Source organism: Varanus komodoensis, unplaced genomic scaffold (genome assembly GCF_004798865.1).
Source record: "Varanus komodoensis strain SLA01 unplaced genomic scaffold, ASM479886v1 scaffold203, whole genome shotgun sequence".
Taxonomy (NCBI): Eukaryota; Metazoa; Chordata; class Lepidosauria; order Squamata; family Varanidae; genus Varanus; species Varanus komodoensis.
In genome coordinates, this window is record NW_025335575.1 from 37805 (window position 1) to 54833 (window position 17029).

The 17029-nt window shown below is 43.3% G+C and overlaps 1 protein-coding gene across 3 annotated transcripts in view; it reads right to left on the reverse strand.

Annotated features, from left to right (window-relative positions):
* TAP2 (transporter 2, ATP binding cassette subfamily B member) overlaps window positions 1-17029 on the reverse strand; it is a 51889-nt gene that overhangs the window by 29879 nt on the left and 4981 nt on the right. For 2 of the 3 annotated variants that reach the window (XM_044429755.1, XM_044429761.1), the window contains exons 5-11: window positions 14466-14671; window positions 13447-13644; window positions 12372-12500; window positions 9838-10026; window positions 7701-7874; window positions 6518-6677; window positions 5545-5681 (exon numbers count right to left, since the gene is read on the reverse strand). In XM_044429755.1, the coding sequence (XP_044285690.1) occupies window positions 5545-5681; window positions 6518-6677; window positions 7701-7874; window positions 9838-10026; window positions 12372-12500; window positions 13447-13644; window positions 14466-14671 (1193 nt within the window). Of the gene's footprint in view, window positions 1-2480; window positions 3163-5544; window positions 5682-6517; window positions 6678-7700; window positions 7875-9837; window positions 10027-12371; window positions 12501-13446; window positions 13645-14465; window positions 14672-17029 lie in introns of those variants that run through there. The other variant, XM_044429757.1, reaches the window with a different exon arrangement.

Sequence of the window (17029 nt, forward strand, 5' to 3'; positions counted from 1 at the left end):
TTGCTCTAAATAGTAAGTATGGAATAGTCCAGTGAAGGAGCATTTTTTTCCAGAGTGGATGGTGTAGTTGGGAGAGGAACTGCCAATACTACTTCACAGGGTTGTTGTGACGATAAAATGGAGGTGAAGGATCATATTAGCTGCCTTAGATTCCTTGCAAGAAAAAAGTAAAATATAAACATATTATAAATAAATGAACAAAGTGCAGGATGCAGTAAGGTTCATAACTATAATAATAACCAATAATAACCAACTTAAGGAACCCACCACCCTATGTTACCATAGCTGCCAGGACTAGGAGCTGAGGACAACATGGGGGATTATCCCGAAATTGGTGCCTCATAGTTAAATAGAAGGGGGACAGCAGGCTCACACTGGCCATGGCTAAAAGGAGGATACTGAAGGGCCAATCCAAACAGAGCATCCCCTGGACATCCCAGAGAACCTGCAGGCACAGAGCAGACTTGGGCCAAGCTCCCAGGACTCTAGTGGTGGTAGTGTGTGTGTGGGGGGGGGGGGGAGCAGGGAAAGGCACTGCCAACCAGACCATGTCACAAGAAAGCAGGGGACTAGACTTTAGCTCCCATCATCTTTCATCACTGGCTGTTGTTTCTAGGTCTGACAGAATTTTCAGACCAACAGCATCTGGAGGGATACGTATTTCCTGTTTTAAAGCTTCCCACCCCAATTTAATTTCTTGGCTTAAAATTCCACAGCTTGAGGGGACCCTGAAAGAATGTTAGGCACAAACTCCCCTCTTTCCAGAGTAACAAATGACAACTGATGGGAAGTTGAGGCTGTCAAGAGGCTGGAAAAATGCAGTGGCTGGAGAGGAGAGCCCTTGTTAAAGGGACATGGCTTAGTGCTGCACCTCTGCCACAAACTAACTACAATGGCCTTGGCCAAGTCACTCTGACTCAGTTCCCCTTCTGGTAAAATGAACATGATGGGAACTTTCGTACTAGCACTCCTATGAAGTTGCTTGGAGATTCAGGACAGATAAAAGTAATATACTGGATACCTATACTCTATACATACAATGTGTAAAATCTGGAATTCACTGCCATGGGAAGTAATGATGGCCACCAATCTGGATAGCTTTAAAAACAGCTTGGACAAATTCATGAGGGAGGAGGCTATCAGAGGTGGGCTGCCTGCATACAGCAGCTGCTGAGGAGTTTGGGCAGGTAGAGGTCTTCTACCCATCCTGCTTGAGGGATCTCGTGGGTAGCTGTTTTGCCAATGTGTGCATTCTGGTCTGGCCCAGAATGGCTTTTCTTATGTTCTAACTCTGGGTTACCATCCTAGAGTGTCTGCAATGTACACTTATTTGGGTGCTCTGGGAGGAGTTTATTTACTTAAAACATTTGTATGCCACCCAATTGTGCCACAGCACCTCTGGGCGGCTCACAACACAAGATAAAAAAAAACATGTTCAGAAACCATGGGCAGCCCCTCCAATGTGCTGCTGAGGGGCTTGGAAAGGACTGTTCATAACTGCCAAAAGGGAGATTGCAAAAGACTGGCTTCACAGTCAGCTTATGTGATCTGAATGAAAAAAGAATTTAAAGGGGTAAAAGCTGCAGCAAACAGAAAAAGATTCACTGCTACAGTATGGGTGGGCACCTCAGTTCTCCCATGGCATCCTATTGGATACCTATGGCTAGACTGAGGGGAAGTAGGAAGGTGAGCAAGCAGGTTCACCACCCATGATGTGTGAACCTCCCATGATGTGCCTTATCACCTGTTGGATGCATCACGGGCAGGTTGGCTTATTGTGTTGTGCAAACACACTCACTGTATTCCTTTCCAGCTCCTTACTTGAATTTAGACTGTAATTTCCAACTTTTTAATGGGAAAAGCAGTGCTATATGTTCTGTGGAACCATCATTGCCTAGAAATGGATTTCAGGCATCAAAAAGTATGCCACTTGCTGTCATTATTACCCTAGTCAAGCACAGGAGATTGCTGCCTTGGTCACTATTAAAAGTACTTACTATTTAACCCAGAGATTACTGAAAGAAAAGGTATATAAAATTATGTGTGGTATAGAGAAAGTAAAGAGGGAGCCATTTTTGTTCTTCTTCCATAATACCAGAAGCCAGGGTCATCCTATGAAGCTGAATAAAGGGAAATAGAGGGCATATAAAAAGAAGTGCTTCTTTACACCATGGAATTACCCATGGAATTCATTTCCATAAGATGCAGTGATGGTCTTCAGTTCAGATGGCTTTAAAAAGAGATTTGAACAAGATCATGGATGATAAGGCTACTAGTCCTGATTATATGCAGCCTCCAGTATCTGAGGCAGTATGTCTCTGTACACCAGTTGTTTGGGAAAATATGTGTGTGGCTACCATTGCACTCATGTCCTACTTGTGCGCTTCCCCACTGGGGTTGCTGGTTGGCCACTTTCTGAACAACATACCAGATAGGCATAGCTATTCTTGTTCATATTCACAGCAGGACAAAGTGCAGGATTTTCTGAGAAGGTGTCAGGCTCTATATTTACAGAGAAGAAAAGATGTAATTAAGTGGAAGAACCTATTAATTAACCAAGAAAGACTCTTCTTGATATTTGACTTTTCAGACTTCCAAAATAGATTAAGAAGACATATTTTAAAAGATGCAGTTTAAGTTCCACACAGGGACTATATCCAAACAAAGTTAGTTCCTTAGAAATCAGGCTTTCACATACCACAATATTTTTAAAGTTCTTTTTACGTTAAAAAGTATACTTTCTTGATACCCCTCAAACCTTACAAGCTCACTGCCAATACCCAAGTGAATCCTACTTAGCAATGGTATAGTGCCATACTCTCTACTTTCACTCTTATAGTTATTCTCTTCCTCCCCACAGCCACAAAATGAGCTCTATACACACCAGTCTTGCAAAACCTGAATTTGGAATCCAAAAGAGGATATTCAGTCGTTCAGCCAAGCAGTGCCCTCCCACCATCACTCCAAAAGTCATTCCATCTGGCTCCTTTGCACCAGTCTGTAATAGGCGCCCTTCAGGTCCATCAGCTGGACATGGGTCCCTTCCTCAACAATCACCCCATTTTCCAGCACCACAATCTTGTCCGCATTCTCCACTGTTTGCATCCTGTGAGCGATCACCAGCACTGTCCGGGAACGGCCCTTCAGCAAGGACTGCTGGATCTGTGGGAAGAAGGAATGATTCATGTTAGCTCTATAGTGTGTGCGCACGCATGTGCCTTTCGGGGAAGAGGAGATGTCTTGAAGAGTAATATGGAGCTTTCCGTGGCTCTCCACTCTTCCCACACACAGACATGCCTCCAGCTTCCTTCTCAGTTAAATTTCTGTAATGCAAAGCAGTTCTGTAGAGCTTGTAGTGTCTGCAAAGCTCCTCATATTAATGCTCTTTACAATGCCTCTAAGTTAGGTCAACATTTGGGGGATGTTATATGTAGTCCAGGATGACGATTATTTAATTTCTGTATTGCCCAACAACCAAAGCTCTCTGGGCAGTTCACAAGAATGGAAAAAATGAACTACAAATACAATAAAATACAACAATTTTTTTTCTATTATTTTTGTTTCCTCGCGAAGTCATGCCTGACCTATCACGACTCCATGGACAACATTCCTTGAGGCTCTCCTGCCCTCCACCATCCTTTTTCTAGTATACAAAATATAAATACATTCTAAGCAGGTAAACAATTTCAATAGGCCTTTTTATTCCAACAATATTTTAATAACTTTTAATATTGGATTATATATGTTTTTAATCTGCAGCCAGGGTGGATCTTAAATTTATTTGTATTATGTTTTATATTATTCTTATTTATTTATGTAAGCCATCTTGAGGCCTTTGTGACAGGACAGCATATAAATATTCTAAATAAATAAATACAATTTGGACCAAGTGAGAATGGCTGGCATAAATGCCCCATTGTGCATCAGAGATGAGGACAGTCTTAACCGGATGCTAAAAGGACAACAGAATTGATGCCAGGCAGACCTCAGTAAAATCAATTCATTAATTGGCTGGCTGCCACTGAGAAGGCCTTCTCCCTTGTTGTAACTCTCTGAGCTTCCATTTGGTGATACTCAGAGAAAAGTCTCAGAGTTTGAGCATAGTGGGTTTAGGCAAGAAAAGGCCCTTTCTAGGGTACTGCAGTGCCAAAGTGTGTAAGGCCTTATAGCTGAAAACCAGCACCTTGAATCAGGCTCAGAAACAATGCTATTTTGGCAAATTGACATTTATTTAATGGAGGGGGGTTGCCCACTTTCCTTCCCCCCCAAAACATTCCCCCCCTGAAACTATGAGATTCCTTTAAGTATGCCAGCAACCCCTCGTTGTTCATAAGCATTGGTTACGAATGCTGAGTATGAAAAAACACATAAATTAATCATGCATTTCACACAGTCTGCAACTCAGAGTAGGCACATATACTTTTATGAAGAAAGAGAAGCCCCTAAGGCAGTTATTTTGAAAAAGAGAAATGTTTTGTCATGTGCTGTGTAGAGCAGTGATGCTTTGCTAGAATATAAATATGGATCATGTGAAACTGTCTCTATATTTCAAGTTGTTGGGCCTCAGAGAGGTCCGCCTAGTGCCAACGTTCTATGTTTATCAGCACCAGGTCAAGACCTTTTAATTCTTCCATATTTTTAATGCTTAATTTTATTAACTATGCTTTTATGCTCAGTTTGTGCATCATTTGTATTGTATTATTTGGGTATCTATGTATTTATGGGATTTGAACTGTAAGCTGTCCTGAGACCCACTGGGTATTGGATGGGGTAAAAATTACCCAAATAAATAAATGAATGTTGCAATGCGATTAAATGCTTGCCTCCTGTTGGACAACATGCCAGTACCTGCTTGCATGCTCCTTGACTCAGCTTGTCTGCATTGTCATGTGACATGGGGGTGCTGTGACACAGGAGACTGCCTTATAACAAGCCAGAACATTGATCCACCTTGCTTAGCATTGCCCATGCTGACTGACAGCAATTTCCAGAGACCAGACAGAAGGCCTTTCTGTGTGCCTTCCTCTGGGCGCAGTTTGGCAGAAACAAGGGATCGTCTTTTTTGAAGTGGCCCCAAATTTGTGGACTATATACCCAGCTGGGGTTTATCAGTTCACATCACTAGAACCTTTCTGAAAAGACTTCAGGACCAATTTGCTTTTGATGGCTTTCTCATGAGATTTATTTTATTCGTAATTATTTATTGGATTTCTTAATATTTGGGTGCTGAATATTCATTGCTTTTCTTATTATCACTGTGCTCTCATTAAATATTTGAAGTTTCTTGTTATCTGCAGCTTTTCTCTAGCCTAAAAATATTTTCAATAAATGTTTTCACCAGGCCTCTAAATTGAACTACTACCACACAGGTTTCAATAATAGGCACTTTGGCATCAAATGCAAGTTCCGTTCGCCCTCAATGTTTAAATAAAAAAACAAGATATTAAATTAAGCCACCTCCCTCACACCAGGGCTGGCACTCTTTATAGTACCAAACCTTGTACATGAGGTAATCGAATATTTTCTACCCCACCATGAACTCACCGCAGCTTCACTTTCCACATCCAGGGCACTTGTGGCTTCATCCAGTATCAAGACCTTTGGTTTCCGGATCAGGGCCCGGGCAATTGCCAGACGCTGCTTCTGCCCGGCAGACAGCTGGCCTCCCTTCTCCCCTACATCTGAATGGTAGATAGCAGAGAGACAGGGAGCAGATGACACTGACATCCCAAACTCTTCTTGGCATACACTGCTGATGGTGGGTTCGTAACTAGCTTAATCATTGTTTTTTGGCGCCAGGCCAAGACCTTTTTATTCAAATACTCTTTTAACTGTTAAGGTTGATTTGTTGATTTTAAACAGACCAGGCTGTATCCTTTATTTTATTTTATGTATTTTATTTATTCAATGAATTTTTTTGTATTTATATGTGGAATTTTATGATTGTAAGCCGCCCTGAGGCTTATGCGATGGGGGCAGAATATAAGCTGTCTAAATAAACAAACCGAGGTATAAAGTCCTATCTCTAGCTATAATAGACCTCTAAAAGACCTATAAATCAACCCACACAAATCAGGACCACAATACCTCACAAAGCACCACCCAGATATGAATCCCATACACTGTGCTAAATCTACCCCTTCTCTAAGTGTCTCCTCTGAGTGAGGCAGGAACACAAGGCAGCTTGCATAATTCTCCTCCTCCCTTTATCCTCAGAACAATCCTGTGAGGTAGGTTAAGAGTCAGTGACTGGCTGAGTGGAGACTAGAACCCTTGTCTTCCCAATCTCAGGACTCTGTGTCACCCTTTCAAAAAAATACAACCTACACTAGTGACTGTGGCCACATCTTTCAGGTAGCAGTTCCAGAAACCACCAATTAAATACTAGTGTTAGTCTTGTCATTTAGTCCCCAACCTACCCTGAAGGCTGGAGCTAAAGAGAGGAAACTGATGGATTTTCTGGAAGCAGTGTGGCATTCAACAGAGTTGGAATGGAGCAGGAAGAGATTTTATGCACCTGCATTGAACCCGCCTTCCAGCTCACTGATGAATCCCAGTGCATTGGCTTCTTCTGCTGCAGCAACCACTTCTTCTTTGGTACAGCCCTCCATCCCATAGGTAATATTATCCCAGATGGACCCAGAGAAGAGGACAGGCTCCTGATTCACAAGTGCCACCTGCAGGCAAAATGAGGTATAGCTATTAGGAGTGGGTTGGGCAGCAGGGTGGAGGCAAAGGCAAGATAAGGGTCATGCTAAGCCTACAGGAAATTCCTGCATGGTCAAGCATTTGTTTCTATGCTAAGGCTGGGTTATGCCATGCACCCATCTTTTGGCAAGATCATTGAGTGTTTATAGTCTGCACAGATTATGCCGATAGTGCTTTGGCTTTTGTTAATAGAGGTTTCGTTGTATAAGCAAGCAAAACACTCCATTTCAAGCTTTTTGGAACCAGAGGCATCATCACAAAGTAGCTTCCAGAGACAGTGGGAAATACCATGATGGCTCCTGTGGGGGCCTGACTCATCAGAGGAGAACTAAGGAGGGGTGGGGAGAGAAATACTGGGACTAGAGGCTGGGAGGGAAGGGGAAACAGGAAGGCAAGGGGGCAGAGGGGAGTGAAAGAGAGAATAAGCCTTGAGGCTTGGAAGCAGGGAAACAGCATGGTAAAGAGATGGTGAAAGTCTCAGCAAGGCTAGAGGTTGGGAGAGGGAGAAGCAGGGCGCCGAAGATGTACTTGTGGGGGGAAATAGTTGAAGCTGGGTAAAGAGCAAGACTTGAGGAGGAAAAAAAAACCAGCCAGGGACAGTGAAGGGAGAAAAATAGTAAGAAAATGGGGGTGGGGGGAAGAAATAACAAAGGAAAGGTCTGGAAACAGTGCTTTCCTTCGCTGCATGCCAGCACACATATCCTTAGAAACAGGCGGATTGTGGCTGCCATGTTGCAATCACAGTTGGTTGTGGGGGGGGGGGGGCTATTTCTTCTTGCTTAAGTTTTGTTATCTTAATTACTTCATGGTTTTTATTTGGTCTTCTTCTTCCACATTGTATCACCTGTTTAAATATGATGCCCATTTTGCAACATGCAAAATTGCCATTCCCTCAGCACCAAATTAGTTACCAGACAGTTACATGAGAAGGTGACGAGAGTGTGCATACAGTGTCAGGTTGTTGACCTCAGCCATACTCAGTGGCTCCTCACCCGCCTGTGGAAATATTTGTGCTCATACTCCTGGATCGGGGTCCCATCCAGCACAATCTCCCCTTCCTCGATCTCAAAGAAATGCTTCAAGAGGGCCACACAGGTGCTCTTGCCACTTCCATTCAGGCCCACAAGAGCGGTCACTTCTCCCGGGCAGAGCTCTAAGCAGACGTTCTACAACAGGCAAAAAAATCACAGAGCTGGATGCAGGATCTGTCTTCTGCCATGGACTAATTTGGGGGTGTTCCCCCTCCTTCTCCATTCAACCCACCCAGCAGGGTCTCCCATCTCCTTGTGTACAGCATCTTCAGCAGACTGGCAGAGCTGCCATGTCAGGGAGGGAAAGCAGAAGCCCATTCCCAGCGATGTAGTTGCTCCAGCTTAAATTTGGATTCAATCCAATAAGCAGCTATTATGAGATGACTACTCCTAGACATTCCCACCCCCTAGACATCCCCTCCCAGCTGCCAGGGAAACAACACTGAACAGCAACAAATTGCAGTATCCTAGTGTATGAAAATATACCAGGGTACCACAGAAACACTGCAAAGGAGTACTTTCTTCCTGCCAGAACTATGCAGGGTCGGTTTCTCTGTTGATAGGATCAACTCAAACTGAGAGTTTTCTTTTAAAGTGGATCAAAGAGCCCTCATGAACCAAATGCATATTTCACCTTTAGCTTCCTCAATCTTGACAGGCATTGCTACCAAGGAGGGTTTAGAGAAGGGGAATGAAGGCACAAATGGCAGCAACATCTATGGCAGTGCCATGGACTATTTGGTGATGCTATGCTACTCACAGTGGCACTGGTGGCCCTACAGTTGTTGCTGCAGTGGCAGGTGCACTGCACTTCTTCAGCAGTGGAGGCTATAGCCCCTCTGGTGCTGTCTAAACGCCTTAGGATGACTACCTTAAAAACTTGCACCTAAACCTAATTAATTACGTCCCCTGTATGAGACAGAAGGACTCCCTGGAGAAGAGTCTAATGCTGGGAACAATAGAAGGCAAAAGAAGAAGGGGACGGCAGAGGATGAGGTGGCTGGATGGAGTCACTGAAGTAGTTGGTAGAGTTTAAGTGGACTCCAGGGGATGGTGGAGGACAGGAAGGCCTGGAGGAATGTTGTCCATGGGGTCACGATGGGTCAGACACGACTTTGCGACTAACAACAACATCCCTTTAGCTATCCAAGAATGCCAGTCTACACAATGTAGTCCCTGCATTGTGTGATGGCTTCCCTTCTAACAGTCTAAGCATGGGTTAACATATTTTTTTTAATTTTCATGAGCTTCCCTTCTGCTTTTCCTTTGTTCTTCCTCTCATTCCCTTAATAAATCCTTTCTTTGGTTTAGAATTGGAGGTTGGAGAGACAGACACAAGAGATTATTTTCCTCCTGCCAGCCTTAAGATTCTACCATACTATGCACCTTTGTTGAAAGAAGAGGTGGGAAATATCTTTCAGCTGCAGGGTTGAATTCCATTCTGAAGAAGCCCTTAGGAGCCTCATTCCAGTGAGCAGCAGAATCACAGGTAAAGCAGTGAAGCCAAAATAGCAAAATTTCCAGCATGCCCTAGCTTAAAAGTCTTACCACTTTTAGCTAAGCATTAGGAGAGACGTTTCAGAACTGCAAAAACCTGCAGACCAGCAAGAGGGGTGTGGCCACCCAGAGACCCCAAATTGTCAGACTGGGATGCCAGGAAGGGTGGACTCGGCCCCCACTTTAATGAGAGATAAGAGAAAAGCAAGCTGCCCTGCAGCCCGCGGTGACAGAAGGGTTCTTGCTGGTCAGTACTGCTTCCAGCAAATAACCAGACTGGAACTCTAGATTTACTCCCTGGCCAGAGTTAAAGGATAAAAAAGCAGGTGGTGGACAAAAAAAAAAAAAAAACCCCAAGATGCTAGGCAGGTATACAGCTGGTCTACCTCACAAGGCAGTTGTAGCCATTGCTTTGCTAGAAATGGGACTGTGTAGAGTTATGTAAAACACACAAGCACATACAACAAGTGCATATAGGTTACAGAATTTGAGTGCAGATCAGAGTACAGCAGCGCTTGTTTTAGAGGCAAGAGTCTCTATTCCCACATTCTCCTCCCCAATTACATATCCCAAGACTCTTTGCCATTTTAACTTAAAGTACCTGTAAGACCTGGATTTCGGGTCGGGAAGGATAAGCAAAGAAAACGCTTCTGAATGAGACATGTCCTTCGAGGAATTTTGGAGCCCATATCCCCTCTGTGTAAATTGCTGGCTGTCGGTAAAGGTACTCAAAGACCTTTTTTGCAGCACCCACATTGCTCAGCACATCTCCATACATGTACATCAGGGTCTGTGAGAGGGAGAAAAGTGGGCAGACCAAAATAGCGTAAGAACATAAGCCATGCTGGATCAGACCAGTGGTCCATCCAATGGAGGGCTCTGTACACATAATGGCAAGCCTGCTGTCCACAGGATCCCTCAAGCAGCATGGGTACAAGAGTTCCACCTGCCCAAGCTCTTCAGCAACTGAGGCATGCAGGCTTGCCATCTCTGATAAAGGAGGCAACACAGGGCCAGCAAGCCTGGTAGTCACTAATTGCCACCTCCCTCATGAATCTGTCCAATCCCTTTGGATTTTGGTCATCCAAAATGGTGGCCATCACCACTTCCCATGACAGCAGATTCCATAGTCTAACTATATGTTGTGAGCAGCTGAGGACGTTTTAGCGTGTGGATGAGAAAGTGGTGCAGAGAGATCTGCAGATATTTGAATATTGTTCAAACCCACACTTCTGAGAATCACATTCTAGAATTAAGATTCACATCCACACTTTGAACCCAAAATTCATGTTCTTCACATTTGTGGGCATCTATGGAAAAGCACTGTATTGAGGTTTATCCTTTGGCTACTACCTGAAGGATATTAACAATGTAACTAAGTAGGCCACAAGTCTAACTAATGCTTCTCTCTACTGGGGCTAAAACAGTTGTGACTATTTTAGTTTCAATTGCTTTGAAGCTAAAAAGGGGGAAAGCTATATTGCTCTATTTATTTATTTAAAACTTTTCTATCCTGTCTTCTACCAAATAGTCTCAAGACAGTTTTACAATAAAAACAAAGAACTGCACAGTATCAATTCTGTACAATAAAACCCCAACTAAAATCATAATCTAAACCTTAAAATACTGGGAAAATGAAAAGGTTTTGGCCTGGCACCAAAAAGAATAAAGTGTCACCAGGCAAACCTCTCTGGGGAGCATATTCCATAACTGGGGCGCCACTGCAGAGAAGGCCCTTCTTCAGGTAACCATCCTACTAATCTCCTTCAAGGAGGGCTTCCGAAGAAGGACCTCTGACCTAGATCTTAAGGGTTGGGCAGGTATATATGGAAGGAGGTGCTCCTTCAGATATCCAGGTCCTAAGCTGTTAAGTCATATCAACACCTTAAATTGGGCCCAGACTTCAATGGGCAGCCAGTGTAGGACCAGCGTTATATGTACATTTCTGCTAGTCCCTGTTAACATCCTGGCTGCTCTATTCTAAACCAACTGAAGTATCCAGACCATCTTCAAGGGCAGCTCCATGTAAACCACGTTACAATAGTCCATCTGTAATGTGCTTTAGATTGTTTAGGTGGGTCAACAAAGGTGGTCTGGGGTTTCATAGGGAACATGATAGGTCATGACATTTGCAAAAGGTCTGGTTAAGGATCAGGTAGATGGAAGAAAATTCATGGTTGTTGGTTGAAGGGATAAAGTTGGAGGAAAAGGGGGAATCTGGATACTGGAACTTGTAGCTGAGAGAAGTCATAATGTATGGTTAGGGTGAAGAATCAAGCAGACAGCAGAGGCTGCAATTTTGTCAAAGCAGCTTCAGTGAGGAGTCCTTAAAAAAGAACCATCTAAGAAGCCAGAGGTAGCAAAAAAAAAAAAAAAAAAGCTGGAGACAGAGGAGACCTGCTGTACAGTTATTGTTCCTGGTTGTGAGGGATTGGCTGCGGTGCAGTTTAGGGGGAACTAACCTGAGAGAAAAATTATTAACCTAGTTATTATGTGTCTGTTCTATTTCTTTCTATTGTGCCAACAGCCGAAGCTCTCTAAGCAGTATTCAGAAAACCCACTATAAAATGTAAATAACATCAAAATATGTAAATTCACTAGAAATTTAAAAACACATTTTTAAACAACTTTAAAAAAACTCTGATCACGTTATTACAACTAGGGCTGTCAAAACAGTTGCTACAATCCACTTCCTTATGTGCTATTTAGAACGGTTAAATGACTCAGCATAAAGGATGGCCTGATCTGGTGCTGAAAGAAGCACAGAGCTGGTGGGGAGATTGCTCCATCCTTGGAAGGCTGACACAGAGAAGGCCATCGGAGGTGGCCTTAAAGGAAGCCCTCAGATGTTGAGCACAGTGTCCCAGTAGCTAGTGATTGGGAGAGGTGTTCTGTCAAGTATAGTGACCTGAAGGTGTGTAGGTTCACATGTGTTGCTACCAAATTCCCTGGTTGTTAAACCCAGAAACTGTGGGGATGCTCAGAGCATGTGAGCTGTATGCTTGTCACTTCCACATTTGATCAACAATCCACCCCATCAAACAACCCAAAGTTAACCCAGCAACAACCCATGGACAGTTGTTCAGTTCCATTGCCAGTTCCAATTGCAATGCCATCATGTGGCTTTTCACCCACCTGTACATATATGCCCACTTCCATCTGATACAGGATGAAGGAAACCAAGTTCCCTTTGGTCACGAGGCCGGTAAGGATCTGCTGGTACCCGCAGTAAAGCATGATCAGCTTCAGGCCCAAGTGAAGCAGCTAGGAAGAGGGAGAGAAATGGCGGGGGGTGGGGGGAATTCAGAGCTGAATGACTAACTTATCACATGATTAGCCTGCTCATTCTTTCTTTCTGTTGCCAGTTTCCAATAGGCAGGGATGCCCTTAAACAAGAATAAATAGGCCTCATTTCTCTAGGCATTTTCTCTTGGTCCTCTTGTGGGTTTGTTGACTTGCAGTGATGTGGGTTTTCCAGAAAAGACTAAATATACTTCTTTAACACCCTCATCTGTTCACCACATCAAGTGTACGTTCAAGAGGGGCTGACCCATTAAATAACTTAAATCTTTTAATTTGGCACTTTCACTTTAAAATCCATGTTGCAATTATATTTTCTTTTAAATTATGTTTATTGTACCATACTATATTTGAAAGTTGCATTAGTTTGCTAGCCACCCAGAGAGCTTTAGAGCAGCAACAGAAATACACCAAAGGCACAATCCTGCAGCTTCTAGATGCTGCCTTGACTGCCATGGAAGAGACCGGAGTCTCAGCTTTGACCTTGGAAATATGTCCAAAGGTCAGAGCTGGGACTCTGCAGGTGGAGGGAGGGTGCCCTGCATGCAGAGTGCCTCTCTCTACCCTCCCAGCTGGTTCCTTTGGAGCTGGCTGTTGTTCTGAGAATACAATAGGATTTCAGAGCCAGCATGGGGGGAGCTCTGGTGGGGGTGAAGGAGAGATTATGTATCCTTGCAGGGTCTCAGCCCTTCCTCCTCACAAGCAATCACAAAAACATAGATGGTTGAATGGTAGAAACTCAATTGGACGCCTATAATTCTCTGAGTCTAGAGAGTTACAGGCAGCCACCATGGATGCTGCCCTCATTAAATTAACAGAAAGCTGATATCCATCCCAAAATGGCATGTCTGTCATTTAGAAGATCTATGTTTTCCCCTAGCCCTCTTTCCACAGTACCCTGAGGACTCACTCGTCGGATGAGCAAATAGAAAGCCCTCTCCATATCTTTCTGGTTCTTGAGTTGGTGGGTCTTATTCAAGTTTGCATCATAGCGCTGCGATTCCTCTCCCTCTGTAGCAAAGCTGCGCACCGTCTCAATTGAAGAAACTGTTTCACGCACCACTTCTCCAGAGCATGCTATGGAGTCCTGGATTGCCTGCAGCAAACGCTGGAGAAACCCGCAAGAATACAAATGTATGAATTTTAGCATCAGCATTCAGCACCATAGTGGTGCCAGCTACCAGGTGAGCTTGTAAAGATGCCCAAGTGCAAGGTTCAAGGTCAGTTGTTTTTGCCTAGCCTACTTCATAGGGTTGTTGTGGGACTAAAATTAGCTCCTTCGATAAGGGAAAGATAAATAACAAAAATTAAAATGAACTGAATGTACTTCTTGATCAAAATGCTCCAAAATCTATCATTTAGCATTAAAAAAGAAACTAGTTTATTCAAAGAAAATGATCAGTCACATACTTAAAACTTTTCCTTAAAATTACAGATTGTGCATGTTGGCTGATTACTTCAGTAATTTAATATACTACTAAGGTTTTGAAAAGCTGAATGTGTGCATTTTTTTAAGAAAAAAAAATCTTCCTGAGAAAACCTGGATTTGCAACTTGTATATATTTTGGGCACAATCCAGTGTGAGCCAGTTGTGGTGTAGCAGTTAGAGTGTTAGACTGGGAGGCCTGGGTTCTAGTCCTCACCTGACCATGAAGTGCACAGGGTGATTTTGGGCCAGTCACTGACTCACAGCCTTACCTTCCTCACAGGGTTGTTGTGACAATAAAATGAAGAGGAGGCCTACGTAAGCTGCCCTGTCTTTCCTGCAAGCTGGCTGGGGGATGTAGGGAATTGTAGGACTTATGTCTAGACAGACATTCAAAGGATGAACCCTAAAGGTAAGAAGTAGCTTGACTCCTATTCACACTGTCCTGTGGCAACTGCTTTCCAGCACCGGGCCACCTCCCGCCCCATAATGCCATCCCATACCTTGTGACGGACATCATAGAACTTCTGGGCAGCCAGCATGATTGGCACCTCAATGGACGTCAGCACTGTAAGGCGCCATGACAGACGAAGCATAAATGCATACAGCCCAATGACCTTGAACAGGCTGCGCAGAAAGACGTTGGCATTGAGCGGCACTGCATCGCTCATCATGGTTGTGTCTTTGGAGAGGCGAGAGGTCAGATCTCCTGCAGGGCAAAGAGAGGGAGGCTGGTAAGAGCCATAATACACTAATGGTGTCAAAGCAAAATGGGAAGGCAGTGAAATGGGACGTTCTGTGGTGGGGCAGGGGTATATTAAGCAGGATAACCCACCCAGAAAAATGGCTCTTGGGTCAGTGTATGCCAGCTGTCCCAGATTTAGTCCCTTTCCAACCTCTTTCAGCCTGATGGCTGAAATCAATTTCAGAGCAGTTCTTGAGGAGGAGGGGTACATTCCACCAGTGGAAGAAACCAAATGCAAAAGGGGACAGGCCAAAATATCCAAAACTACCAGCATATTTCAGTTAGAATCCGAATAGTTAAGAGAGTCAATTCAACCTTTTTGAAAGGTGTGGGGGAGGGGAGTGTAAATGCCATGAAGCCATCAAAAATTGTGTTGGTGTTGTGGGTCAAGTGTTGAACTGGAACTCTGGAGATCCAGGTTCTAGCCCCTGCTTGGGTAAGAACTTACTGGATGACTCTGGGCCAGTCATTAAGTCTCATGCTATCCTACCTCACAGGCTTGTTGGAGGATAAAATTGAGAGGAGGGGGATTACATAAGCTGCCTTTGATTCCTTGCAAGTGGAAAAAGATACAATATAAATGCAAGAACAATAATTTGGTTCATTGGCCTGGGGTACAACATCTCTGAATTAAAGGGGTAATGGGAAAGCATTATGATCCTGGAGAAATAATGTCCATAAGAATAAAAGCTACTGAAACAGATGTATTTAATGGTTTGACTTGGGAAAAGCCAGTCTCATTTTTTAAAAATTATCAGATTCTGTATTTTGGTTAATAACTTCTGAAATCCCTTAAAAGTATTATTTGAAATGCCTCTTGTATGTAAACATTTCTGAAAGCTTTCACTGTCTCACTGTGTGTAGATCTTAGGGTAGGTGCTGAAGTCCTCCAAGCGTGTGTTTCATTGATAATTGCCAAGGGTTAATGCTCAACAATTTATCTGTACCTCAATTATGGCATTAATCTCCCAACAAGACCAACCTGGCACCAACACTGTTACCTTTTCAGTGCTACCTTAAGGCCCTCCTCTTCCCCCAAGGATCTGACAGCTTACGGTAAGCTTTTAATACGGATCTTATTGTTTCATAGTTTAGATATACATGTGCCTGTATATGTGTTTTTGGTTTATATGTTAGTATGTGAATGGGTTTTGTACATATTATGTTTTTAGTAGTTTCTAATCTTTTTAAGTTTCACAGAGAACTTTGACTGTAGGGTTGGGTAGAAATGTAATAAAATGAATGAAAATTTGAAGAGCAAACTGGGATGAATGCATCTCCTAATCCAAGTCCTACCTAACTATTCCCTTCCATCCATTCCTCCATACAACCCCCTCCCATATATGATTCATTACAGGCTTATGTGAGTCCTGAAGTGGCCACACTAATGCTTAATAGGATTGTCTGAAAATTCTTCAACAGGACTCAACATTTAGAGTTATTTCTTTAAAAAAAATTTCCCCCTAACCAAACTTTTTTTAAAAAGCAGCATTTACAAAAGAAAAGGAAAAAGAGTCTGTCAGAGTTATTTCTCATTGCATTGCTATTTTATTCATATAAATATGATTTGGAAGGGATTCCAGACATAATCTAGTTCAACCTCCTGCTCAATGCAGGGTCTGTACAGTAAAACAGACTATATATGTTGACATTTATAGCCACCTTGGGCTGGGCACTCTCCGCTTGGTCTTACTGAACTCTCAGGTTCGTTGTGAGGTGAAATGCCCCTTCTTACTGTTCTATTTTACATTCACAACAAACCTGGAAGGTAGGTCAGACCATGAAAGGGTGATTACCCAAGGTCATTTGGCCATATGGCTATGTAGTGATAGATGGGAGAAATTAAAATAAGATACTGCTTTTGAACTACATCACTCTGGCTCTGAAATTAGTTTCTACTGTCATGACAGTTCAGTCTTGATCTACCAGAAAGGTGCTTGTGGACACATATAGGTGGAAGAAAAAAGAAAAACAGGTGTGTTATAAAAGGAGAAAGACAGAGATGAGCAGTGTGCGAATATCTAGGCATACGGCTGAATGGAGAAATAGATGGATGCATAAACACCTTTGATGAATACAGAAAATATGAACAGCTATAAAGGTACATGAGGGGGTGTCTTGCAGAAGCAGGTGGTAACCCTTTTTCCCCCTGCAGTTGAGGGCAGGACACATTCCAGTAGAGCAAAGCTCAAGGAACCAAGATTCAAGGTGGATGCTAGGAAGTACTTCCTGCCAGTTAGGACCCGAGGGAATGGAAGGGGCTTCCATGGGAGGTGGTTGAAACCCTATCAGTGAGGGTGTTCAAGGCTGGACATGCACCTG